The sequence below is a fragment of the Cyprinus carpio genome, chromosome B16, assembly GCF_018340385.1.
Source record: "Cyprinus carpio isolate SPL01 chromosome B16, ASM1834038v1, whole genome shotgun sequence".
Lineage (NCBI taxonomy): Eukaryota > Metazoa > Chordata > Actinopteri > Cypriniformes > Cyprinidae > Cyprinus > Cyprinus carpio.
Window position 1 is genome coordinate 21,366,326 of NC_056612.1, and position 27,061 is coordinate 21,393,386.

Here is a 27,061-nt window from a genome sequence, read left to right on the forward strand (position 1 = left end):
AAGACAGCTGGAACTTACCGCCTCACACTCTCTCAGCTTCTTCTGAGCACTATCAAAGTCAAAGTTCACATATAGACACTCCACAAACTCCGTGATGGGATCTTTGTAGGTGTACGACTCCTAAAAAGAAGATAACAAAAGAAAAAAAAACAATGAGATTTAAGGGAAAGCTCACACACAAATTAAATGTCCTTTTCACCTATACTGTTGGTTCTTAAATTGGGGTTCCTGTTTCTCATTGTAAATTTACTTGATGACATGCATGTAAGTGTTTTATTAACAAATACAATTTCACATTACACACAGAACTGATATCAGCTGTTCAAGCACAAAATTACTGCTGCTTTCATCTTGTGGTTACAAACGTGGCTGTTGCATCTACTTTCTTAATTGGCACAAGCTGACAGTTAATTTGCCTGCATTATGTAACATACTGTATATGGCTGATTTAATGAGAAATTATTTTTAACAGTAAAACTTCCTGAAGAAGACTTGAAAAACAGTGCTCAAGTCATACGGACAACTTTTATGGCATATTTTCTGAACTTGACAGCAGCCTGGCATTTCATCCACATATTTTCATGTAGATTTTTGCGATTTCACATAAAAATGCTGGATGGAAACACCAAGATGTGAATGAAAAATAAATACAGAAAGAAAGAATTCCTAGATGTGCATCAAAAAAATATGACTTTCTAAATTTGAGTCTCTGAATAATTTTGGTCTGAAACATATTACATTAATAAAGTCTAAGTGGCTTCCACAGTGGATACCACTTTATTGACCATTTTATTTCTACTTTGCACCAATTTAAAGGGGTCATATGATGCTGCTAAAAAGAACATTATTTTTGTGTATTTGGTGTAATGAAAGGGTTTTTATGCGATTTAAGGTTAAAAATAAAAAACATTATTTTCCACATACTGTACATTATTGTTACTCCTCTATGCCCCGCTTTCTGAAACGCGTCGATTTTTACAAGGTTCATCGCTCTGAAAAGCGAGGTGTGCCCATACAGCCAATCTATACAGCCTAATACCACAAGCCTAATACCTAAATCTTACGACCCAAAACATACTCCTATTAATATAATGTCCGGACTTGTCCAGCCGGAGCGACGAGACTTAAACATAAAAACCATTATAAACGTGATATAAACATGATTTCTAGTCCTGTCTTCTTTTAGAAGGCAAAAACAAAGTTGTTTCGCTTTCTTACCGAAACAGCGTCACACACCACGGCCTTGAGTGAGAGGAGGCCGGCTTGAATGAGCAGAGGCGGGCGGCAGGCTGATTCTACAAAGGAGTGTACCTTGGGCGTGCGGCAACCACATGTGATGACCCCGGGCTGGACTCCACTTCATCGACTGTGAAAGCCGATTCAGCGATCCACAGTGCAAAGTTGATGTATTTCCTCAGCGACCAGCACAGATCAGCTCCAGGCATGACGAAGCGGATATCGTCCTCTTTTGAAAGGCAAAACAAAGTACTTTCGCTTTCACAGTGAAACACACAGCATCTATACAACATGGTGGCGGCAGCGGCAACAACAATACTACAACGAGAATAAAAGGTGCGCCTTCTTTCTTTGCGTGAACATCTGGGCGGCGTTATGCAAATCTTCCCACATACTGACATAGAGATGTGGGGGCGTGTTAGAACGAGCCGTTTCAGGGGGGGCGTGGAGAAGTCTTAACTTTTATAAAGAATATCTTTTTGGATTTGAGACTTTAGTCTTTGCAACTTTACAGATCTCCTTTATTCACTAAGAGCTTGTAACTCTCCAAAGAGAAAGGAAAATTTGAAATCGTATCATATGACCCCTTTAATTAAAATGTCAAAAACTGTCAAATAAATTAAATTTGTTGCTTTGACTGAAACATAGCTAGTCTTTACTCTTAACATATTGAAAAGAACAGCCTTTACATTCTACAAAATATCTTTTGTGTTCTATAGTAGAAAGAAACCCTTGGTTTTAATTTCTAACAATATAAAAGTGAGCAGATCAGAAAACTTGAATTTTTGGTTTAAATATCCTTTTAACAACCTGGCTGAATATAATAATGAGCAAAAACCTCTGCCTAATGCACAATGTCTGTAAACAGCCAAAAGCTGAATTATTTAGTACAGTCCCTTTAGCAGAGGACCTGATGGGATAAGTCTGATTTGCTGATGTGATAGTCTCTGGGTCTTCCCTGGATCTAAATACCACAGATGCTTAAGTAACCATGAGAGAGGAAATCTGTGCAGGGAGTACGGTGAGCACCTCAGGACACATGTTTAAGTGATTATGCAAAGGCTGTGGGGACATGCTTATTTGGATTTCAGTGTCATTGATCTCTGAAGAAGCTTCTGTTGTTGGACACGGAGACATCAGAACACTACAATCAGACTGTCCAGCACCATTCATCAAATCTAGTGGGTCCAAGACTCACACGGCCTGAGGAGGCACACAGATAAACAGAGCTTTTATTTTCAGGCCAATATACACTGCTTCTTCATTCATTCATTTCCACAGATGCAGTGAGGTATAAGATTCCCTGCAATGTGCTGGATGCATTAAATTCAAATAAAACTGATGTCCTTTTTACATTTCTGCACATTGATCGTGGTAATATCCTGTCTATGGAGGGTCTGAGAACTCTCAGATTCCATCAAAAATATCTTAATATATGTTCTGAAGATGAACAAAGGTCTTAAGGATTTGGAACGACATGAGAGTGAGAATTTTAATTTTTGGGTGAACTATCCCTTTAAATTTTTAAGAAATTATACACAGTTTAGAATGAATAGAAAAATATTGTATGAATATAGTGTGAATAGAACTATCCATTTACTGTGTTTGTAAAAATTAAAAAAAAAAAAAATACTAATAAAATGTAAAATACTAATTAAAAAAAACAATAAATATAAATAAAAGAAAGAATATTTCATGTAATATAAATAAGGTTTAGTTTTGGCAAATTTCACAATTCGATTTGATTATCCTTCATAAGCTTACAATTCGATTCAATATTGATTATTTTGGATATATATCAGGTACAGGACATAGCAAGTTAAAAAAAATCTCTCAACTAATGCCGTAAAATATACCTGAGTGTCAATAATATGGAAGGTTGAAATTTGCTGATTTTTATACAAACACTTAATATATACTCAATGTTTTTTTGCAATATTAACGTTATAATACTTACTTTAACTTTAAATTACATAATTATATTTCTACTCCAATTGTTTTTTTTTTTATATATATATATAAACATTTCAATGGTGGTTGTCACAAAAACTTCACAGATTTATTCAGACAAATTAAATATTGAAGAAAAAATGTAATGAATGTGTTATATGGTGCATATTTAGCAAAATGCTCCTCTCTAGAGTCCATTTTTCTAGCTGACTAAGGAGTTCATTGTCACAGAATGTTTTTCTGTGGTAAATGTGACGTTATGAGACATTGTTTACAAACTATTGTCATTTTTCCCCATTTGAAACACTGATTGAGTGATTACATGAGACAGGATACGGATTTCGGTAAGTTGTACTCTTTCTTTTATCATACGTACCTTTGGATGTTCATTCATGTTTATTTCATGCTGTAACTGCTATTAAAGCGGATGAGATGATTAGTTCGCGCTGCCGCTTCTAACCGAGGCACAACAGCGATCTGTCACTCCACATTAAACAGCACTAAAACGGCATTCAATATTTTTTTTTTCAATGATGTGACATACAGCCAAGTATGGTGTCCCATACTCTGAATTCGTGCTCTGCATTTATCCCATCCAAAGTGCACACACACAGCAGTGAACAAACACACCATGAACACACACACGGAGCAGTGGGCAGCCATTTATGCTGCGGCGCCCGGGGGCAGTTGGGGGTTTGGTGCCTTGCTCAAGGGCACCTCAGCCGTGGCATTGCCAGCCCGAGACTCAAACCCACAACCTTAGGGTTAGGAGTCAATCTCTCTAACACCATTAGGCCACGAAATCCCAAATATATTTGAACATTGTAATAAAATGGACAGAATTTGAAATGTGAGACTTTGTTTCATATCAAAAGTAACAAATTACAAAGCTTATTGCAATTTATTGGATGGGAGGCACACTACAATGTTCTGTTTATTATCTGACAGGCTAGACTAATCGACTCTTGGGATTTATGAATCGATATTGTTTCATAAAAATGAGAATCGATTAAAATCGAGAAATCAATATTTTTTACCCAGCCCTATAATAATAATAAAAATGGGAATTATTTATATGAATTAATTGTATTTAACTAGAATAAATATTTCAATGTTTCAGAAATAAAAAGTAATATATTTACATACATATGTTTGGGAACTCTCCATTTACAGTGTCAAATCAACTGAAAACAATTAAAAAAAAAAGACTTATATATGGAAACAAAAAATCAGATGTAATAATAATAAAAAATGTGAATTAATCATTAACTCAAACATATGCATTTTTTAATTAACTAGTATAAATATTTTAATGTTTATAAAAGAAAAAATATATTTATAATTATATATACATTATTATTATTATTATTATTATTATTATTATATTTATATTTTATATATCAAACACACAGACACAAACACATACATACATAAACACACACACGTGTGTGTATATATAAAACAAAACAAAATAAAATAATGCAAATTGACTGAAGGACAAAGGAGGACATAAATGAACCAAAGTCCTGCCTCATACCTGCTGGATGACTTTCACCAGATCCTTCAGCACCTGCCTACGCTTGCGGACGTCCTTGTTAGTGATGACGGCTGTGGTCAGGTAGCGCAGTATGTGTGGGCACATGGTCTGAATAGCATTGAGGTACCTGTAAACAGAAAAACATACAACAACAATGGTCACATGCTTGAAGGACATCTACAACCTCTACATGAAAACATGAAGTCACATGATGCAATTTGTCGAGGTCAGACACTGTTTTCACAGCGATTTCCAGCAAGTTCTCATATAGTGAACTTGCAGATTCTCAATAAACAGAGGAACAAGAGTCAGAGCATGTTGAAAGCTCCTCTGTCCATTGGTCCCACTGTGGAGGGAAGGGAAAAGGAAAAGCCCCTTTCTAGACACGGATCACCAGCTACAGTCTTGCAGAGCAGTGAAACACTATCCGACAGGGACTTGTTTTTCAGCCACAGGTCAACTAGCTGTGGGCTTCTCCAAGAATGAAAGCTACATAGCACTACTATTACAACCCAAGACAAAGTTCCCTCTCTACAGACTTGCAAGAGCTTTCTTATATGGACAAAAAAAAAAAAAAAAAAAAAACATACAACAGATGCCTTGTCATAGGGCTGAGAGCTCCTGTTAAAGTGCACTTAACATTTCGAGTCAATTTGGAGGATGGCCTCCGTGCCTGTGGTATCTGTACGAACATCTTTGACCCCCCTCTTCATCCCCCATACGAGGACCAAATTAAATTTCAATGAGGAAGTGGCACTGCTCTGCCTTGGCCAGGCTGTTAAGCTCCCTTACGGATCAGCACAGAGAAACACATGTCATTTGGAGGAAAAGGAGGAGGGCTGCCGGATGGTTTAATTAGCCGAAACAATTAAAGGGACAAGGGGGCCTGTGGCACTTGTGATGTCGGAGCTAAAAATGGCAGTGGGCTTTGGCGGCGTGTGATCCCAGTTGGCGCAGCCTTCGGTCTCTCCTCCCTTTGTAGTTGTCTGACTTCATGGCAAACCACAACACTTCATGCTGTGTTCCTGATTACTCGCTCTCCCAGGGAGGCTCCGATGGCCAGACCGCTCACATGAGTCATGATGCCATATCTGGGCTTTGAACAGAAAAAAAAAAATGCATTATCTAACCAAGCCCGATAGCTACGACCAAAGCCATGATACGGCTTAATCGGTTGCTAAATGACTTCGCGAGGAAGAAGGCAAACAGGAAGTAGTAGTTTAATTTGAGTGCGTCACATTCCCCTTGCGGAGCTGAGGATTTGGGATAAGGCTGCAACTAAAAAATTACTTCGATAATGGATTAAGGTGTTGAGTGTACAGTTGACCCAAGTTCGAGTCCAGCCTGCGTCATGTCTCGCTCCAATTTCACCTCTCTCCTTCTCAACGTACTTTTCTGTTGGAGCAGTTTGAATAAGGAACGTCACAAAGTAACTGTCAACTAGCAAGTAGTAAGAAGTAGTACAAGTCCTTCTTGTAAAAAAAAAAAAAAATGCATTTTTACAGTTCTGGCTGAATTATTTTCACGTAATGAACAATAACTGAAAAAAATGTAAATAAAGTAAATATAAACAAACATTTTAAAAGAAACCGTTTTAAATGCTTTTAAAATATTTTAGTTCATTTAATTATCACACAATTGTTCAATATAATAAATCAAACAGTGTAATTAAATTAAAAATGTAGTTTAAAAGTTTAAAAAAAAAAAAAAAGCCAAACAAATTTTAAAAAGATAGATACACACAAGCATTCAAAAGTTGGTCATAAGATTTTTGTATCTTATTTTGTAAATGTTTTGTAATTTTTTTTAATCTATCTATCTCTGATTTAATAAAAAAAACACAGTGAGCACACAGTAAAAAGATATTGTGAAATATTACAATTTAAAATAATTTTTCTATTGTAATATATTTTAAAATAAACTTGATTCCAATTATAACAAAGCTGAATTTCAGCATCATCACTCCAGTCTTCAGTGCCACATGATCCTTCAGAAAACATTCTAATATACAGATTCAGTGTTTAGTTGAAAAAAAAAAAAATCGTGCAGCCTAATATTTTTGTGGAAACAATACGTTTCTTCAGGACTCTTTAATAAATAGAAAGTCTCTCAGGACTCTTTAATTAATTCCAAAGCACAGCATTCTGTTTTAAATAGAAAAGTAACAATGTAAACTTTTTACTGTCACTTTTAATAATTTCTCACGATCTTAAAGTTGTGTCACTAATGGAGGCTCTTCAATAAAATTATAATCGATTAGTTGTTGCAGCTCTAATATGGTGGCTCTGAGAGAGCAGGGAGAGAAAAAGTTAGGAACAAAGCAAAGGAAGGAACGGTGATGCAGTTCCAATTTCATGATGCATTTGAAGGGAGGAGGGGAATTAGAGGTAAATCAAGTGAAACTCTGAATCCACTCTGCGCTGGCCGGGATAGTGTTTCAGCGGCATTAGCTTTCCTGTTTGCACCTACATCATAGGTCATCTTGTGACAATATTCTCTGTCGAACTGCCCTTGGACTTAGTTGGAGCGTATTATATGTTAGCCTATCTTTGGTATCGTTTTTCCTGCACTGAAAAAAAGTTCGGTTTCTGTTTTTGTTTTGGCCGTCTGCTCGACGGCACGACTACATCGTGAACGATCTTCAGGCCGAGAGCACTGGATCATACCCTGTCCTGAATGACGGCCAAACAACTATGAAACGAACCTGAACGCCACAGGCTGATGTCAGCCTAATTGTCAACAAAACTATAAGAATAACAAAAAGGAGAAGAACAGAAAACAAAAGGTCTTTTCACAGGGTCAAAAACAGACCGTGATGCCGTTTTCCAACTAAAACAAGACAATCAATGCATCCACCCTCCAAGAACGCAATACTGTTGTGGTGCAGAAAACGCAGTGTATCTAATGCAGTAAATTACACTCCGATTCAGATTTATAGGGTCTGATTGCTCTTCGTGGCCACAGCTCTGCAAATAAAAGCAGAAGGGGTGAGAGAACAACACAAAAACGAAGCGAAACGAAGGCTGCCAGCATCGAAAGACCTCTGATCTGACGAGCCCAACCGCAAATTACAAGTACCTTTTTGGAGCTGTTTTAATGAAGCATAACAAATGTTTTTGTATAATGAGCACCTACGTCCAAAGGGCTGCTGTTAAGCCAGCCAATTGTCTCAAAGGCAGGTCAAACATTCACACTAGGTTCACGGCCACAGGTCATTGGCCCTTAAAACAGCACAGTGGTCATGAAAAGAAGGAAAAAGCCAAACCAAAATATGGTTTTCCAGCTAGCGACAGCACAATAAGCCACCTCAATCTGTCTTTTCACCCACTATGGTCAGGTACTAATGAGTAATTATTGGTCTGGTCACCCTTAATCATCTGTGCTGGTGGAAACTGGTGGAAAACAACATCTTAGAGGCAGATTCCATTTTGCATTTGAATAGTGTATAGGCATTAGGATCCACAATAGAGCATTAGTGGAAAAGTGTGGCCTTATAATAGATGGAATGTAGAATTATTTAAAAGATCAAGTTTCCTACCTTGTGTACCTGGTGTAAACCCACTTAAAAATAAAAAATAAAAGCTAGCAGACCCATGAGGGTTCTTTGCACTCAAGTGCACACTACAGGACTGAACCTTGTTGCCCTTTAATGTGTCAAGTCCTTGACACGTCAGCAACAAAAAGCCCCAGATTATAGCCAATTTACAATGAGCAGCTAGGGCTGAGACTCTTGCCTAATTGTGAGAAATCATAATAATAATAATAATAATAATAATAATAATAATAATAACAACGTTATATTATTTTTATCAAGTTGTTTTATTTTCTTTCTAATATTTTCTTTAAATTTATAGAATTATTATATTTTTCCATATATATAATGTTATTTTCACTGTATTAAAACATTTCACTTTCTTTTTCTTTCTCTTATTTTCGTATTTATATTTTAATATTAATTTTTTCTAACTTTAAATTACATATTAATAGATTATATAAACATGACAACAAAATGAATTGTTACTATATAATCACTGTTATTTTAGATTTAAAACTATTTTTACACACACACAATGAAAATATAAAATATAAACTGAAATCTATTAAAAATTTTTTTTTTTTTTTAAATAAAACCAATTGTTTAAGGTGCTACAAGTGAATTTAGGGTTATAATGCAGAGTGTGATTAAAGGATATTCATTTTTGATACCAATTATTTTGATTCATTAATTATTAATTAACTAATTGACTAATTATTTGCAAAAGTAATTTCAATGTAAAAATTGGTGAAATGAGGAAAAAAAAATATCCAATGTTCTGTGCAAACACGTGCAAAAACCCCACAGTTCCTTCTGCTATGTTGTTTGATAATATTTTCATGTTTCTGTGACCATCAAATTTAAATTTGGATTTGTAACTACAAACTATATTTACGCTATTGGCGTTCCATAAGGAAACCGCTTCTTCCTCATGAAACAGTTATACCTGATAACGAATGAAGTTCAAAGGTGATTAATTTTTTCCCGTTTAGAAACATTTGTTTTGAAAATGACTGAATAAAGATTGACAGGCTTGTCCAGACTTAACACCATCGCTTAAAGAAGCTTAAAACACTGAACCCGTCAGTTAAGCAGCCCGTTTGCCATTGTCAGCATTCGTCCGAGCTGCCAGGCTCGTTTTCGCACTGACCGCTGGGGTCGTGAGTCTGTGAGCGGTTGGCTGGTGAGCCCAGCATCAGCAATTTTGTTTGCGGACTGCGGTGGGCTTTCCAACCTGGACCCGTGCTCTCTTCCTACCTCATCCGTTTTTATTAGAGTCAAACCAAAGCAAAACCAAATCCCAGATGGAAAACGAGCAGCTGCAGAAGGTGCTTACTGTGGCTGGTAGAGAAAAAGCTCGATGATGTTGTCTCTCCCTTTGGGGTGGTTGAAGAACACGAAGAGAGACCAGTGGATCAGCCAAGTCCTTTGCTGGAGAGACTGGAGAGGAGAACTTACAGTCTGAAGAGAAAAAAAAACAAAAATTGGGGTGTTAAATATAATATTAAAAGGATAGTTCAACCCCAAATTAAGATTGTCATCATTCATTAAGCCTCATGTCGTTCCAAACCTATAAGAGTTACTTTTTATGGAAAACAAGGAGATTTTGAACTGAATGTGCTTTATGAAATTACAAATAATTGGGAATTGAGATTTCGAGTTTCTAAAGGCGCCATTAAAGTGCCATAAAACAGTCCAAATGGCTCATGTGCTGTTTTGAATTTGTATGATAGCTTTAGGCAAAAAAAAGTCTCTTATACTCACCAAGGCTGCATTTATCTTATCAAAAATGTAGTAAAAAATAGTAATATTGTGAACTGTTGTTGCAATTTAAAATAATTTGTTTTCTATTTTAACATAGTCAAATGTAATTTATTCCTTTAATGGCAAAGCAGCCATTAATCCAGTAGTGCTGCTTCATATTTTGTGTAAACTCTGATACATTTTTTCTCAGGATTCTTTAATGAATAGACAGTTTAAAAGAACAGCATTTATTAGCAATAGAAATCTTCTGTAGCATTATAAATGCCACTACTGTAACTTTTAATAGTATCCTTGTGGATTAAAAGTATTAATTTCATTAATATCATTATAGCAAGTAAACAATAATAAAATTGTATTTCGGGTGAACTATCCCTTTAAAAAGTGACTCCTCTTGATCATAACAAGATGAACTTCTGACTCCAAAAAAACCAACACTTGGCTTCCGCTCCCTTCCAGACTCGGTACAAATCAAAGTTCAGAATAGAAATTTACAATGTCCAAAGACTTTAATGTTAGACTTCTCCCCAGGCCAAACCCTTCTTTCCCAGCTCAGTTCCTCCAATTAAAAATCAAGCTGCACCGACATAACACAGCAATTAAGGTTTTGCTTGACTTGTGAGTTGCGGTGAGAAGGAATCAAGGAGATGGAGAAGAGGAGGGGAGGAACGGCAACAGCGGCGGTGCTGTGCTGAAATGCAAGGTGGTCAATATTATGGCCTATGTAAGGGAATCGGAGTGTGGTATTGAATTCTGAGTGGCGGGGCATTACATTGTTATCGATAGTCTCCCTCAGGCGGGTCAGGTCCTCCATGGCAGCTTCCCAGTTCTGCATCAGGATCTCAGAGGCCAGCTTGCCCCACAAAGAGTTCAGCGCGTTTCTGTCTGTGGCGGGGACCTGCACAAACACAGACAAACAAAGAAAAACACATTGACCCACTGTAAACAAAGGTAGACCATGAATCAACTTACACACTATAATAATAATACACTGATTACCTTCTGAATACTGTATTTCTGACATCTACCATTTCCCACAGCTAAAAATTAAGCTTTTCTTGGCCGGAGTAACTTCTTTATTTATTTACAGCGGATAAACAAATTAAATGATGTCATCTACAGGAATTGGTCTCGCAAGGGAAAAAGAAACTGATTCTGAAAGACTATTTAGCTTTATATGAAACGTCATTTGCTGTATTTTTGAGATGGGTATTGCTGTGTCTTTCTGCACACATAAGTAGGCACGTCTAAATCACCTCAATAAATAAATGAATCAATTAATTAATTTTCTATTTTGTAATGTCAAGAATGAACTAAAACTACCATAAATTTTACTCTGATGATTCATAATGATTAATGTCAAATTTCTAGTCTCGATGTTTTATAACACACTCACAAACACAAATATTAATGAAAAAAATATCTCTGTTTTTAAGGTTGTTAGGCCAAAGAGGTCCTCAGACAAGAGCTAAAGGTTAAAGGCCAACTTGTCTGTGATATTACTGGGAAATAATTACGCAAGTTAAACAAGTGCTCTTTAACTAGCCTGGGGTCAAATGCTATCTCGAGGGTAAGAAGGGTCATGTCAAGAGGGCTTCAAATCACTGAAACATGAACAGGAACATGTCTTTTCGAAATACAGAAGCAGACATGAACTGAAGTCTAACAATTCGCGTTATATATACGGAGTCATTCTTTCTGATATCTGCGATGGAGCATCAACACGCAACAAAAAAAAAAGGGGGGGGAAGAAAAGCTCTCCAAAGTTAACGTGAACTTGTGTTGACCTTAATGCATTGCCTTTGGTGAGGGTCTTTAATGATGTGTGCTGCTGCTACTGCTGCTGCCTCTGCTACTGGCCCTTACACATGTCTGCAAGCTTTGATCAGCCCTGAGATGTGGACAGGACAGGAGTGGCGGGACACTAATCAAAATGTCTGCTCGTGGAGGAGTGAGAGAATCAGGTCCAGACATAGGTAAAGAAACTCAAGCAATCAAATCAACGAACAAACTAAACACAAAAACTGGATGAGGATGGATTTTTCCATGTTTACGAAGTAAATGAGAACCATTTGAGAAGGACAAATAATTAAAAGCATTTAATTTTTCACGAGGCTGTAAGGGCTACATAGTTTCTACGGTCCTACGTCACTTCTACCTTGACTAAAAGCCTCTGACAGCAGAAGCCAATAACATAAGTCTTGTTAAGCAGAAACAGGCCCTTGAAAATAATGTTTAGATAACTTGATTAACTAGTAATTGTGATAATCTCCTGAACATTTAGCGCAAAAGAAAAACATCCTGTGGAATCGAGTTATGAAACCCTTGAAAGATGCTCGCTCAGCTTCTTGTATGGAAATATGAACAAGATTTGATTCATTTCTGCAGAGACAATCAGCTCCAAAGGAACATAAGCTGTTTTAAATTATGACTAAAAAGACGAAAACAAACAAAGTGAGGAGATAATGTGTTGCAGATTAGCGAGCTGCTGAAGTATCTAAGCATGCTCATGAATAAAAGGGGATGAGCTGTAGCCAGAGGCTTATGGGAAGTGGAGTGATTATGAACTACGACAGACGTAGTCAGCCATGCATACACTGAAATCTGACTGAACGAACATAGCGCTCCTTGTGTACATTAATCATTAAAAATGGACGAGGTGAAACATTGGATATTATGTGACAAATCTCTCAAGTTACACAAGAAAAACCATAAATAGGTTGCTTACAGCAAAGCATCATGGAAATCTGAAAAATACAAGAGTATACAATAACAAAAAGTACAATTTATATAAAAAAAACAATATATGTTTGTATTTGCAGTGCCGCAAAAAGCTAGCACATTACAACAATTATACTAATTATTAAGCACTATTATTGTCATCATTATTACTATTAAATAAATTAATAAATAACCTTAAAAATAGGGTATTCAATAAAGTATCAAAATACATACAATACAATTTGGATTTGTAATGCAGTATATGTTTATATTTAGTGTATAATAATTATAGCATATAATAGTATAAAATAGTATATAATAATAGCCCTAGTTATTACATAATAATACCAACATAAATAAATAGCTCAGTAAATTTATGGCAGGTTAAAAATACCCTTTTGTGATATTTGCATAGTGACACACAGTAGTATGGAACAGTTTAAAAAAAAAAAAAAAAAAAAAAAATAAAAAAAAACCCCCACACAACACCATACAGTACAGGCACAACCACAGCTCCAATTGCAACACTGGAGCACTTTGATCAAACTTCCCAAGTTGGATGCGTCTAAATAACAGTCAAAGCCCAAAAACTCTCAGAGATCAGCTCGGAGGGACAACCGGGGAAAAAGCTATCCTCTCTGCCAATATAAAGGTCAACGTTTCATTTCTAAAAGTGTTTGTTTTTTTCCTGGAAGTCCCTACATTTGGCTAAGCTCCATGTCATTATGGCAGCTTTCTGCACACTGACTGGCTTTCAGCAGCGGCCATGCAAGAATAGTTTCAATACCTGGGTTTTTCCACAAGTTACCTTGAGTTTCCACTGCCTCCCGAAATGGGCACATTTTCACTGACTGACCAGCAACAATAAATTTACTGTGCTGGGGATCCGACGGGACACTCAATCTTTATTCTCAACATCCAATCCCTGCATTAACAGATGATATGAATAAGTTGCTCTTTTCGTACCGGGCCCTCACTGTAACAGGACCTCGGGTCTGGATTTTGCAAGCCTGGCTTCCTTCGTTAAATGGCTGTGTTTCCCACGCTAGAGGAGTTCTAGAGCCTGACATCTCCCATGCTAGGAGCCGTCTGAGGAGATGGGAGGTCCGGCTTGAGCGGGGTGCACAAAAAGTAAAAAGAAAAGAAGAATGGGGCAGGTATTTGGTGAGAAAACTCAACTAAATCCAATTTAACATCATGGCTATTCCAAACTCCTTTCCAATGTTGATGAAAATTGAAGGTATTGAGTTACAATATCTGGAAATTTAAATGAGAAGATAACAGTTTGCGTCAAAACATAGAAAGGGAGAGAATTTCTGGAAGCTGTTTTGGTTTATTTAGATTAAGCAGGGACGGCGTAAACAAGGTTGGTTGCTGTGAACGCTCTAATCTACTCAAAATGCTTAATGTGTTCGCAACATCAACGATGTGGTTTTCCTATGATGAGTAGACTATTGTTTTTTATTATTTCCAGAAACAAAGGCTTCAGCATGGATGCATTAAATTGATCAAATTTGACAGTAAAGACATTTATAATTTTACAAAAGCTTTTTATTTCAAATAAATACTGTTCTTTAGCATTTTCTTTTCATCAAATAATCCTGAAAAATTGATCACCACTTCCACTAAAATATTGAAGCTGCAGTCCATAACTTTTAGCACTCTAGCGGTTAATAAACAGAACTGTGAGCGTCTTGTGGAAGAACATTGTAGCCAGAGCTACTTCTCTCTGTTTATGTCTCACGCAGGTACTGGCGGTATCTAACCGAACCTAAAATAGTCTAAAATAGTCAGAAACACTTACAAACACTTATTACAGGTGCACCGTAGTCATTCAGGACAAGCCAAAAACACAGTTTGGAAAATGGATTAATGGTGTACTCACTTATTATACAAATTTTGTAAATTCTGAACAAAAATTGATGGACCGCAGCTTTAGTTAGCTGTTTTCAACACTGATATAATACATGTTTCTTACACCAAATTAGCATATTAGAATGATTTCTGAATGATTTCTGAAGGATCCTGTGACACTGAAAACTGGAGGTATGGCTAATGAAAATCATCAGAAATATATTACATTAAAAATACATATTCAAATAGAAAATCTATTTTAAATTGTAATAACTTCTCAATATTACAGTTTTTACTGTATTTTTGATCAAATAAATTCAGCCTTGGTGAGCAGAGACTTCTTTCAAAAAGAAAATCTTCTCCAGTCCTAACTTTTGAACTGTAGTGTGAAAATTGCCACAGTGTCGTTGAGGAAGTCAAGTGCCACACAATGAAAGTCAATTAGGTCTAGTCTTGTTTTAAGCCCCACTGACTTCCATTGTATAGACACTCTTCAAAATATTTTCTGTGTTCTGCAGAAAAATGGAAATCATATGGGTTTGGAACCACATGAGGGTGAATAAATGAAGACAGAATACTCAAGTATCCCTTTAAGCAGCTATACTAATGAATATGCAAAAAAGGGTGACAAAAACTAAAGGGTGTAATTCAAAGCTTGTCTGCTGTTCCTTCCCTTGGCTCCCACGAAAACCACAGGGACCCAAACAAACAAACAAACAGCGTGACTGACGCTGCAAATCATTCTCAAATGGGAAACATGTTGCAAATCTAAACAACACAGACTTCCTCACACCTCTGAAATGCTAAAACCAAGAATATTCCAAATTAAATACAGGGTTTCTTGTCGGTCACTTTTTGCCACAGCGACTCACTGTCGCTTGGCAAACGTCTAGCCTTTTTTAATCAACAATGTAGGCTGAGTGAATCATACGTGAGAGCAGGTCTGCAGAAACAGGAGTGCATTCCATGTGAGAAGGCAGGCTATGTGGTTACGTGAGAAACACTCGCCGGCAAGGGAGTCTGATAACTTAGCCAGGCATAGAGCCTCTCGCAACACCCTTGGCCCAGGGCAGCGTTGACAATGGGCACCTCTCTTTAAGACACTGGACTACCTCCACACACTCCAGCCAGAGAGAAAGAAGCAGGTCAATTTGTTCATTCCCAGCCATCATTTGCCCCCCGCCCCACTAGCCAGACAGCACTGTGCTGGGCCCTGAGCGTCCGGCCGCTTTTCCCCATAAGTTCATCTTTCACTCATTTCTACAGGCAGTGGGAGAGAAGCCACAAACACCAGAGCCCCAGCAATGAGCCCTTTGTTTATAGAGGAAATAAGAAGTACGCACGTGTAACATGGATACTGCCAGTACTCTCAGTGAACTGCAATTATCTTCCCCCACAAACCTACTTTGGTATTATCTGATTCCAAAAGTATTCCACTGGTGAAAATTATTTAATCCAAGTCCTCAGTGCATCACCGCCTGGATCTTTATCCAGACAACAACAACATTGAAAAAAGGTAAAGGGGTCGTCATCCTGATACAGGGAACTTAGAGGAAGATGAAGGTGTGTTAGCGCTCTAAGCTAGTTTCACACCGCAAGACAAAACAACCAACTTCTCTATGCTCAAATCAGAATTTCTTTTTTTTTTTTTTTGGATAAGGTTGTTCACTTAGCCCTTAAACGTTGTCCATATCAGACAAGGAGATCATTAAATTCATACATTCATAAAATTTTTCATCCATGTTAAATGTCAACAATTCATCAGTCAACAACTAATGAAAAAAAAGGAAAAATTAAAGAGAAAAAGAGTTTAAAGTGCTCACATGCCATTCTTTAAAAATTAAATAAAATAAAGCATTTTTTTCTCTCGAAAATCTTCCTAATACATTTACAGCGATATATAATACATACAAAATGAATAAATAATAATAATAATAATTATAATAATAATAATAATAATATGTACGATACATAATACATTCACGTATATGTATTAATTTAAATAAATGATAAATTCTTTTTTGTTGTAGCTGTTAATAATAACAATAAATGCAGGTACATTTGTATCTATTGTAAATATTTCTATATAACTTTTCTGTCATCTGATAATTGTAAAAAACCTCTGTGTCACTGGCCATTTTTGTTGGTTAATTAAAGTGCATTTATAACAAATGTCATGTGAGAATGCAAAAAAAAAAAAAAATAATAATAATAATAATGTAAAATGCAACCTGAATACCTGAAATCACACACACACAAAAGAAACTCAAAATTTAAAAGTAAATTTTTCATCCATGTTAAATGGCAACAATTCAGTCAACAATTAATGAAACAAAAACAAAGAAAAATGAAAAAGAAAAAAGAAAATCTTTAAAGTGCTCATTTGAAAAGCATTTTTTAAATTTACATACAGAAATATACAATAAAGGCATACAAAATGAATTATAAATATATATGGATATATTATTATATATCCATGTACATTTATTATTATAAATAATAAATTAATTTGTTGTTAATAATAATAATAAGTTTTAATAATAATAAAAATAACTTTTCTGTCATCTGATCATTTTAATATAACCTCTGTGTCACTGGCCATTTTTGCTGGTTAACTGAGTCACAATTATAACAAATGTCAAGTAAGATTTAAAAGATATTTTTGATTTTATAATTATAATTCAAAGACCAGAAAATGGAGGGGGAAAAAAAAATGATTTTAAAAAGCGCTATACAAATAAACTTGAATTTGGGCTGCTTTCAACTGCATTGTGAATGTGGCCTTAATATTCTGTTATCCAATAAGATTTTGGCTCAATAAAAAACTCAGAATGGTTTGACTGTTGGAAGAACACAAATTCTAGTCATCTTCTGTTGAAAAGCCTGCTTTTGGTGCATTGGGATTATATGGAGCAAGCTGTGTAACCTTTAACCCTTGCAAAAACTGGGGAATCCTGTCAAACCGAGAGTGATTAGGCCACAAAATCCCCACCAATCATCTATGGGGAGCAGCACTGCCCATAAACCCATAAGCTTATGAAGTCCGCCACTAAACACAGCCCTGAAACAACTCTTAACCAAGTCCTTGAAGAGGTTCTTTTCAGCACTCAAAACTTGCAAGGAATTTAACAAGCCATGGGATGGCACTTTTGAGAAGTAATTACAGATCAGGAGCTTTTAGTTCTTCGGATTGCCTCAAGTGCAAAAAAAAGCTGCCTGTTTTGCTATAACAGATGGATAACATGGATAAATGACACAATATTTCATAATAAAAGGATTTGGATTCTAATTTGAGAAAATCTACCTGTGAGCGAGTCATGTCCACTATTCATCTGTATCGTTTTGAAAAACAATGTTAAGTGCATGCGTAATGCTCGTAACTCACGGAATTTGGCAGAGTCTCGTACTAAAAAAGCAGAACCATATTAAGCAGAGACAATAATTCAAACTCTCAATAGGGTGACTGTTTGGCTTAATTAACACTCACAGGGGAACTCTCCATCAAAATAAAACTGTTTGTCCATTAGACAAGAACTTATTAAACAAGAATGCATTTAATGGATTCAATTTGCGAAGGAGAAAATGAGAGGGTGTCATGATGAAAAGAAGCTCTTGAAAATTGCCCCGCTGGGAACGTCCCAGAGGAGAATGCTAGAAAACACAACTCTGTCATCTGTTAAAGACAGGGGCGTGGTAAGACACATACCAGGACTCTGAAGAAATAGAGGTACTCCGCTGCACCTGAGTAGTTCCCACACTCGTACTGGAACTTGGCGTATCGGTACAGGGTGTCCAAATACTCCTGGCGGAACTGCAAGGAAAAACATATGTAGATTAGACATTAACAGAATACACTACGTGTGTGATTAAATAAACAAAATACATATTTATGAGCTATTGAAGCGTGATTATAATGATATTTCTAACATATCAAATAAAAACTAGATAAGCATTGTACTTGCTTACACAAGAAAGGTTTAAAATGACATGAGGGTGAGTAAATTATGACAGACTTTTTATTTTTTGGGTAAACTATACCTTTAATGTTTTTATTATTATTTTATTTTTTCATTTTTGTTAATGAAATGATACTCTAAATAAGAAACTAAATCTGCCAGCAGGTGGCGATGAATGTATGTATGAGTCATTCATTCAACAGCTGATTCATTCAGGAATGAAGTAAAGGGCTCTCCTTATGAATGGTGCTTTGAATCATTGGTTCACACTATTCACTATTCAAACGTGGATTCATTCAGAAACTAAACACCGCTGTGTTGCTCAGAGACGCACAACAATTCTGCTATGACTTTGACCACATCAAAACCACCTAATATTGTATTTAAAATATAACACATTATCAACTTCATATTTACTAAACTGTTGTATAAAATCACATTTGCACTCGTGGTATTCGGACATAAACAGCACTCGTCTGATATTGCTCTCGCTGCTTGAGTAATATCGTATGATATAAATGAGACAAAAACTCATACAGGGGCATTTTTTGCACCAATATATTGAATTTTAGGGCATAACTGCATTTATGGAGCTGTTGCCCTGCATCATATTTGTCAACAGTCAACTGTATGAAATGCAAGAGCAGTACAGGTCTGGGGGCGGGGCCAGTTAAAATATTTTTACCATGTTATTTTTCATAACTAGTTAATTAAATTAACACGTTAAACTAACAGCCCTATTATAAATGCATTCATAGTGAATTACTCCCTTTGAATTAATCTTTAAATTATTATTTGCTGAAAATCTTCCCCTCAAATATAGCTCTCAAATCCAGTATATCAATTATACTATCTTGTTGTGCACAACAAGCTATTATTTTAAACATTCAAAATGTTATGACTGTCTGTGATTTTGGTGCTTGGTGTATTATTTTACCTAAAAATGATCTGTACACTATCACTGAACATTGTCAGGAAACCTGTGACCACACATGACCTCATGTGACCTCAAGATTACAGTCTCACCATTTTAAACTGCAATCCTCAAGTTCAGCTAACAGCACTGACCAGAGAGTACCAGCAGTTTGACGGACAGTTCGGTAGATCACGCTCGGGAAACTTGCTGGCAGATAGTCTCAGAACAAAGAGCTCATTGTGTGTGTGTGTGTGTGTGTGTGTGTGTGTGTGTGTGTGTGTGTGTGTGTGTGTGTGTAGTATATGTCTGTGTGGTCACAGTAAACTGTGGTGGTGCGGATGTCGTTAAGGCTACAGGGGCCTTCCTGGGGGCGGCGACGAGAGGGCTGTTAAGGCGAGAATCGTGTCGTAAAGACGGCGCAGCCCATGCAGTGAAGGTGCACTGAGGACAGGCCTCAGGTCAGTCTCAGGATGCTGGGGTGGGAGTGCCGTCAAGTCAAATATAGAATCCCCAGCATTCTTGAGGCCATACCCACGGGTCCCGAGCTGTTCCATTTATTATGAACAATTCGCCACAGAATGTAAATGTCCGCAGAAATTTCTGCAAGCCATAAAATCCCCAAAAATGACTTAAGGTTTTGGGAAGTCATTTAATGTGTTGCTGCTTAGGGCCGCCCCTCCTGTTGGCCCCCCAAAACAACACTGGGTTCATAGAAGAGTCATGAGAACTCCTCAGAGGGGTGGAAGAGTCAGCAGAAGTACTTACTCCATGCTTGTCAGCCAGATAGTCGAACAGCATACGCCCATCCCTGGAAGACAAACATTTTGGGGTTAGCAAGGGTTTCTTAAGGTTGCAAGAGTGGAAGAAAAACACTTATTTTCTAAAAGTAAATGTTCTCAGAATAACTTATTTAAATGGAAATCATATTAAAAACACTATTTATTTATTTTAATAAAAAATATACACACATATGGGTCAAAGACAAAAAGGGGGTTTCAAGAATAAATGTCAAACACAGCATTCTTTTTTTCTCCATACATTATAATTTGTACTGTTTTAATTTTATTTTTGATTCACGCATTATTAAAACAAGAATCATTACATGACACTGAAAGATTAAAGGATCACAGTGCAGCCCCCAAAATACTAATTAATTACAAATTTAAATCTTTAACCATCTTTACCACTATTGTTTATACAACTAGGATTAAGTTATTAGTTAAGTTATTAATCATTTAAAATATAATAAAATATAGTATGATCACTTATTCTTATATATTTTTAAATAAGCACAGGTCAGAATATATATATATATATTTTTTTTTTTTTTTTTTTTTTTTACATATACACATCTGTTATTGAATGATGTATGAATGCTGAAATTATTTCACATATTTTGTTTATACAAACGTTATTTGAAACATTAAAGTAGACACTTTACTTATATTATGCTTTCTATGTGCATTGATGTGATGTGCAACTTTATGCAGACAGTAAAATGTGCCGTGTGTGTATGTGCGTGTGCGTGCGTGTGTGTAAAGACTGAAGCTGTGGCTTAGTGGTAATGTGCACTAGTCTAACACATTGAGCTATGGTGCTCACATGGGTGACAAATTCAAAACTGCCACAAGACATTTCCTTATCCCGTTGTCCCTCTCTCTTCCCATTACTCCCTGACCCATCTCAACTCGCCTCTATGTATGCCAGAAATTAAAGAAATAAATATGCATAATGGTCTTCTTCAACAAAAGTATATGCTTTTTTTTCGTCCACCAGGCAAAAATAGTAAGTCTGATTACTTGTAATAGCACTCATTTCTCAACCAGCCTCCTGATTCGAGGTATCATTCATATCCGGAGCACAAACTTTGCAGGATGAGTTACACACCAACATTTAATACTGGGGTTAAGAAAAACCAATAAGCCTAAATATGAGCCTTAGTAAGTATTCTTTAGGAAACACCACTAATTAAAGAAAGAGAGAAAGGTAATGAAGAAACGAAACGCAAACATTCCGTCTCCTCACCAGGTGAGATGGAGTAAGAATCTACTTCTACTTGTACGTATCACTGAGTTTTGGCAAAATGCTCGGCACGGGGGGGGGCTGGTAAGCATGTTTACCACACGACCACCTCCGCCAAATGTGGCCGGCCTCTGAAGAATTCGGCAAACGAAGCCATGCGTCACTGTGTGCTCCAGACAGAAAGAGGAGGTTGCACGTTTATTTTATTTGTGGGGAGGTTCAAAGGCTGTTTATAAAGGCGTTCTCCTGCAGAACTGCTTCTGTTCCATTATACTATCATCTGACAGATGCTGGGACTCTGGGTGGAGACAAGCCACCTCCTTAAACAGTGTCCTAATAGCGATAAGCAATAAAACCTAACTATCTTCTCTATGTAAATCAGATTTTACTGACCTAACTAGACACAAGAAGCAGCAATACATTTCTTTAATTGTCTGACTTATATTTCTACAGCAGCGTGCTGGCAAGTCCCGCCCTATGTGATATCTCATTGGTCTAAAATCCCATTCCACATAATAAGCGAGCAATAGTTCAACTTAAAATGTAAACTATTATTTACATACCCTCATGTCAATCTTTATGATTCATGTGAAACAAAAGGTTATTTATAGCAGAATGTCCAAGCTGTTATTTTCAATACAATGAAAGTGAATGGTGAACTCTCAAGTTAAATTTTGATTTAAACAACTTAAATGTCAGTCTTTAGTTCCTTACACAAAGCTACCACAGAGCTTTAGAAGATAGAGCAAAAATCACAAGGACCACTTTTGTGTTTTCATGGTGTATTTTTGACCTTTATGGGATTTTTATTTTTATTTTTTTAGTAGGGCGGCACAAATTCTATATTATATGTGAAACACTAGTAAGTAAATTAAAATGTTGCATTTCCATATGGAAGTTACACACAACCCAAGCTCAGAGAAGATGCAGAAATTTCAATTTAATTTTGATTAACCATACAGTCCTACCCAGTCCCCATTCATTGCACTGTATGGAAAAGAGCAGTGTTAACGTTCCTAAAAATGTCTCCTTTTTTGTAATTTACAGAAGAAATAATGTAACTTGACATTTTTGGTAAACTATATTTTTAAACATTAAATATCTAATGATTAGAATACTGACTGTTTTAAATTGCTTTTCTTGCTGTCACTAAAAACTGTTGCATCAAACCTGATTAGGACCCAGTAAACTGTCCTTACTGAGCATTTCTGCATTCAACCAACATCCTCAGCCCTCACCTAGTATCTCCCAAAACTAACAGTCAATCCACGTTTATCTGTCTGCTGAGGAGGACATTACATCTTTACTCCATCAGCTCTCACCACCTCCCGTCTGGGTTGAAATGAGGAACAGACCGGGCAGGTTTTGCTATGGAGGTCAATGTATTGGTGCTGAGGGAACTGCGAGATAACTCGGCCCTCAGCCATTCAGCGCAGCTCATCCATCGATCACACTCAGTCTGTTAGAGAGAAAAATAAAATAAAATCCATCGCCACTCCATATGTCCTAACACTCCTGGACAATGGTCCTGACAGATTTCCAAACATGATATCACCTGCTTATAGAATCCGCCCCATGAGCGACATTGTCAGAGAGCTGATCCAGTAAACATCCGACGACGTGGTTTAAAAAAAAACAAAAACACGTCACACACGAGCAGCTATTAACAAATAAAAGAACAAATAAATACGAGTCCTGATCTGCACTTCCTCGTGGTCGTCTCGGCCTGTGAAACTCCAGACACCGAAAAATGCCCTCCGAAACCCGAAATATTCAGATCGAACAAGTAAACTTCAAAGTCGCTCGTTAATGAAGAGCAGACATCCATTTGAGTGGGTTAATTAAGACTGCGCCTGGTTCTAACGCCACAAACTTAATCCTGAACTGTGATAAAAGCATGTTTTGGAGAAACGAAATGCAAACTGGTCTTTAAAAATGTCTAGGGAAGGCAATACCACCTACTGAGATTTCTCACTGTAGAGACACCACAAACACACAGCGGTAGCCTGATAAAACACATAGAAGCTCGGTGCGGTATTAGCGCTAGTCAAAGCGAGCAATTAAACAATAACTAAGTACAGATCGTGGCTTCAGCTCCTGCCTCTACTTTGGCCTCTTCACACACTGAACAGAGACACAAAAGAGATACAAAACAGCTACAAGTAAAACAGCGACAATTGCTATGGCAAGGAAATTTTAAACGAATTTCAACAAACACCCAACCTCAAGTATTAAACTCTGGAGAATACATAGCATCAATTTATGCTAAGGATATGAATGATGCCTCAAGTTGTGCAGCTTTTTGAGAAGAGATTTAAACAAGGTTTTGAGTATAGAATCGCAGTAAGAACAACACAGAACACACTAACAACTGCAACACAACACTCTAGCATCATATCAGTGTCTTTTGCAGAAGGAAATACCTATCATTTTCTTTAGGATATGTAAAAAATCTAGTTTCTACACCAAATCTGCAAAGCCACAAAGCTTAATTTAATAGACCCACATACACCTAAAAATGTGCACTATGTCAAAGGCACTGGTATAAAAATTACACAAATTAACAACAGTAATCTTTAGAGTAACAAATGGTAAAATAAACAACACATGTAAAATATATATTAATATCAACTAAATAATAGTGATAAAAACACTCACTGACCTTTATTTATTTATTTTACTTACCGTTTTAAATAATTACTTAAATGTTACTAAAACAACTAAAAGATACGTCATTGTATTTAGATTTCCCATTCCAGATGTTAATTTATATTAATATTTAATATATACAGTTTTTTCTGGCTTCATGAATTAATGTAAATCTAATCACTCAAATCATAAAAATTTACAATTTAAATCATTTTGAATGAATGAATGAATGATTGAATGGAATTTGTTGACCTGCACATCATGCAGCCATTAATCAACATCAGAGAATCATGGGCATGCATGTAACGTTGACTCGTTAAATGACTGAAATATTTACTTAAGACACTTTAGGCCAAATAGGATCAGCTAACAAAAAAAAAGCTTGGAAATCCCTGGCATAGAGCATCGGCAGGGTTTCAAATATTTGAACTCTTTGACATTTCAACCCTATAACAGTCTCAAGATCAGGCCTGAATCACATCAAATACAGTGGATAAACCAGCCACTAAGTCAATGCTATGCTGTCTCTTCTGTCTAGGTTTGATGGCGACTGATTGAGAGCAGAACAATGTCTTTTCAATCCAACATAATCAACAAGAATCCACTGTTACTAATCCAGCAAATCCCTCCAACTGCTAATGGAGACGACTATTTGAGAATATCTCTACTGCCTGCAGTGATCAGTGTAACAACCTTCTTTTAATTAAATAAAAACATCTCTAATTCCTAATACACCACATATTAAAACCTAAAACATCTAGATTGGCTGGCGGCTAGAAATGAGGAACATCCATCAAAGAAAAGCAAGCACTGGATGAGGACTGAGTTTAACCAAAATATTTTAATCACGGCAAAGTCAGCATCAGAAAAAACAAAAAAAAACAAAAAGTAGCCTCTGTGAAACTCACCGCAGGATGCTCTAGCATTCTGCTCTTCTGAAATTTGCCGAATGAAACCATATACTCATCCACATGGCAATTTCAATCAAATACAAACCGATTGTGATTACAAATGCCTGCTGATGTTCTGCCATCCACTTAATTAAATGGCACTTAAGCCCGACCTTCCAGAAAAAGAGCCACAAATGTTCTGTTTGGAGTATCGTCTAGCATCGAGCAGAGCTCCATCCCACATCCCTGAGGACTGTCTTGTCTAAATTGTGCAACTGAACACTCTTCAACTTACATTAGATGTACAAGAAAACAAGTAAAGTACCATCTTAGCTGTTGCTTGGAATAGAAAATGACTAAACTACTGTCATAACATTTAAAGATTCTCCACGGTCTTCCAGTAAAAACCGCAGACGAGTAAAGGTCTACACAATCTACCATAAAGTACAGAAAGGTCGCTCTTAATTTCAAGACAACCACAATACACCCTAAAGCGTGTACTAAATACCTTTTATTGGTTTCACTGGGGCATCTGTTTGGTCAAACACATCTGGATACAGAAATGAGCCACGAAAGAGCACTGCTTGACTCAGTTGCATTGCTTGCAAATTTTTTAAAAATTGGGTTCACACTTTTACATTTAAAAGCATATGCACCAAAAATTAAATAAATAAATAGTTCAGCAGAACTGAAATTAAAAAACAAATTAATATTTTAAAAAAAATTTATATAATAATAATTTTTGGTCTGACTGTCAAGTAATGCTTTTTGCTTTGAATAAATATAATACAAAAAATAATAATAATTTCCTGAAGTCTCATATGAATAGATAAGGAATAACTTAAATCGCAATCTACAGATGTGTTAAAGGAACATCTTATGCATACTGATATTTAGATACACAGGTACGGCAATAAAACATTTTAATAAAAACAATGACAAGACAAAGTATGTGACAGAGACGATTGAAGAGTTAACTATTAGTATGCGTTCAGTTGTAACATTTACCTTGTTGACTGCATCTGCCTCATTGTCTCTGGGTCCTCAAACACTTTCACAATGGGCTCGGTCTCAGATTGCAGTTGTTTCAGTTGAGCCACAACTTCAGTCCTCTTTCCTCTGAGAGCTGCAAAAGATTTCAATTGATATAAATCTCATGAAGTCAACTCCCATGCATCACATTAGGCATCTTTGATCGCAGAAGAGCATTAGAAGTTAATGCACTCACAGCTGGGTACTTCCTTGTCAGGAAATAAATTCCTGTATACATCCATGGCAAAGTCCACCATGTTGGTGTCACTGAGGAGATCCAACTTTCCATGGAGGAGCTCGTGCTCATTGTAGATCTAGAAAACATTGATGGAAACATCATCAGTATATTCAGAACGCAAGATTTTTGGATAAAAGGGCTACTTATACTTTGAACAGACTATCTATTATTCATGGTAAATGTTTGTAGGCTCTGTAATTATTTTATTACCGACTGAAATCATGAGTTATATGATTTACACACTACCGGCAACCCTACCGGGGCTACAGCAACGCGCGCACGTGGTACTAGCTTTGCCGCCTTCGACATACAAACAGTGCTACAGCACGCTTTCAAAACCCATTGTAAGATACACTTGTACCTCTTTTACGGAGAGGAATTCCAGCAGTGGGAAAACGAGATGTCTATCCAAAAAGTGGGCGATTTTGGTGGTAAGATCGTATTCCGCCATGTTGACAACGGAAGAGGACGCGCTTCAAAACCGGAAAAACTTTATTTAATATAGAGCGTTCACACAGTCGACGCGCCATGGGCAGCATCTGCAGGTGCATGTGAAAGTGTCACACAGTATCAAAGAAAGCATACTGCTTTCAAATTGGATGATGTTTGCTTTAGAAAAATGTTTACTCAAAAAGAATGTAATAGAATAGAGTTAGCAAAACAGAATACTCACTACAGCTTAAATGATAAAATTTACTCAACACTTCTAGAAAAGACTAAAGTTAAAATAAGAACTAATAATAGAATAAAATAAAGTTAGGAAA

At 36.5% G+C, this 27,061-nt stretch overlaps 1 protein-coding gene across 1 annotated transcript in view; it reads right to left on the reverse strand.

The window, feature by feature from the left end:
- LOC109106132 (eukaryotic translation initiation factor 3 subunit E-A-like) overlaps positions 1-26,816 on the reverse strand; it is a 41,504-nt gene extending 14,688 nt beyond the window's left edge. The window contains exons 1-9 of the mRNA XM_042741472.1: positions 26,659-26,816; positions 26,256-26,373; positions 26,036-26,153; positions 20,232-20,274; positions 18,301-18,405; positions 10,792-10,917; positions 9,595-9,719; positions 4,724-4,850; positions 19-120 (exon numbers count right to left, since the gene is read on the reverse strand). Coding sequence (XP_042597406.1) covers positions 19-120; positions 4,724-4,850; positions 9,595-9,719; positions 10,792-10,917; positions 18,301-18,405; positions 20,232-20,274; positions 26,036-26,153; positions 26,256-26,373; positions 26,659-26,748 — 954 coding nt within the window. The 5' untranslated portion in view covers positions 26,749-26,816. The remainder of the gene's footprint in view (positions 1-18; positions 121-4,723; positions 4,851-9,594; positions 9,720-10,791; positions 10,918-18,300; positions 18,406-20,231; positions 20,275-26,035; positions 26,154-26,255; positions 26,374-26,658) is intronic.
- Positions 26,817-27,061: the final 245 nt, after the last annotated feature.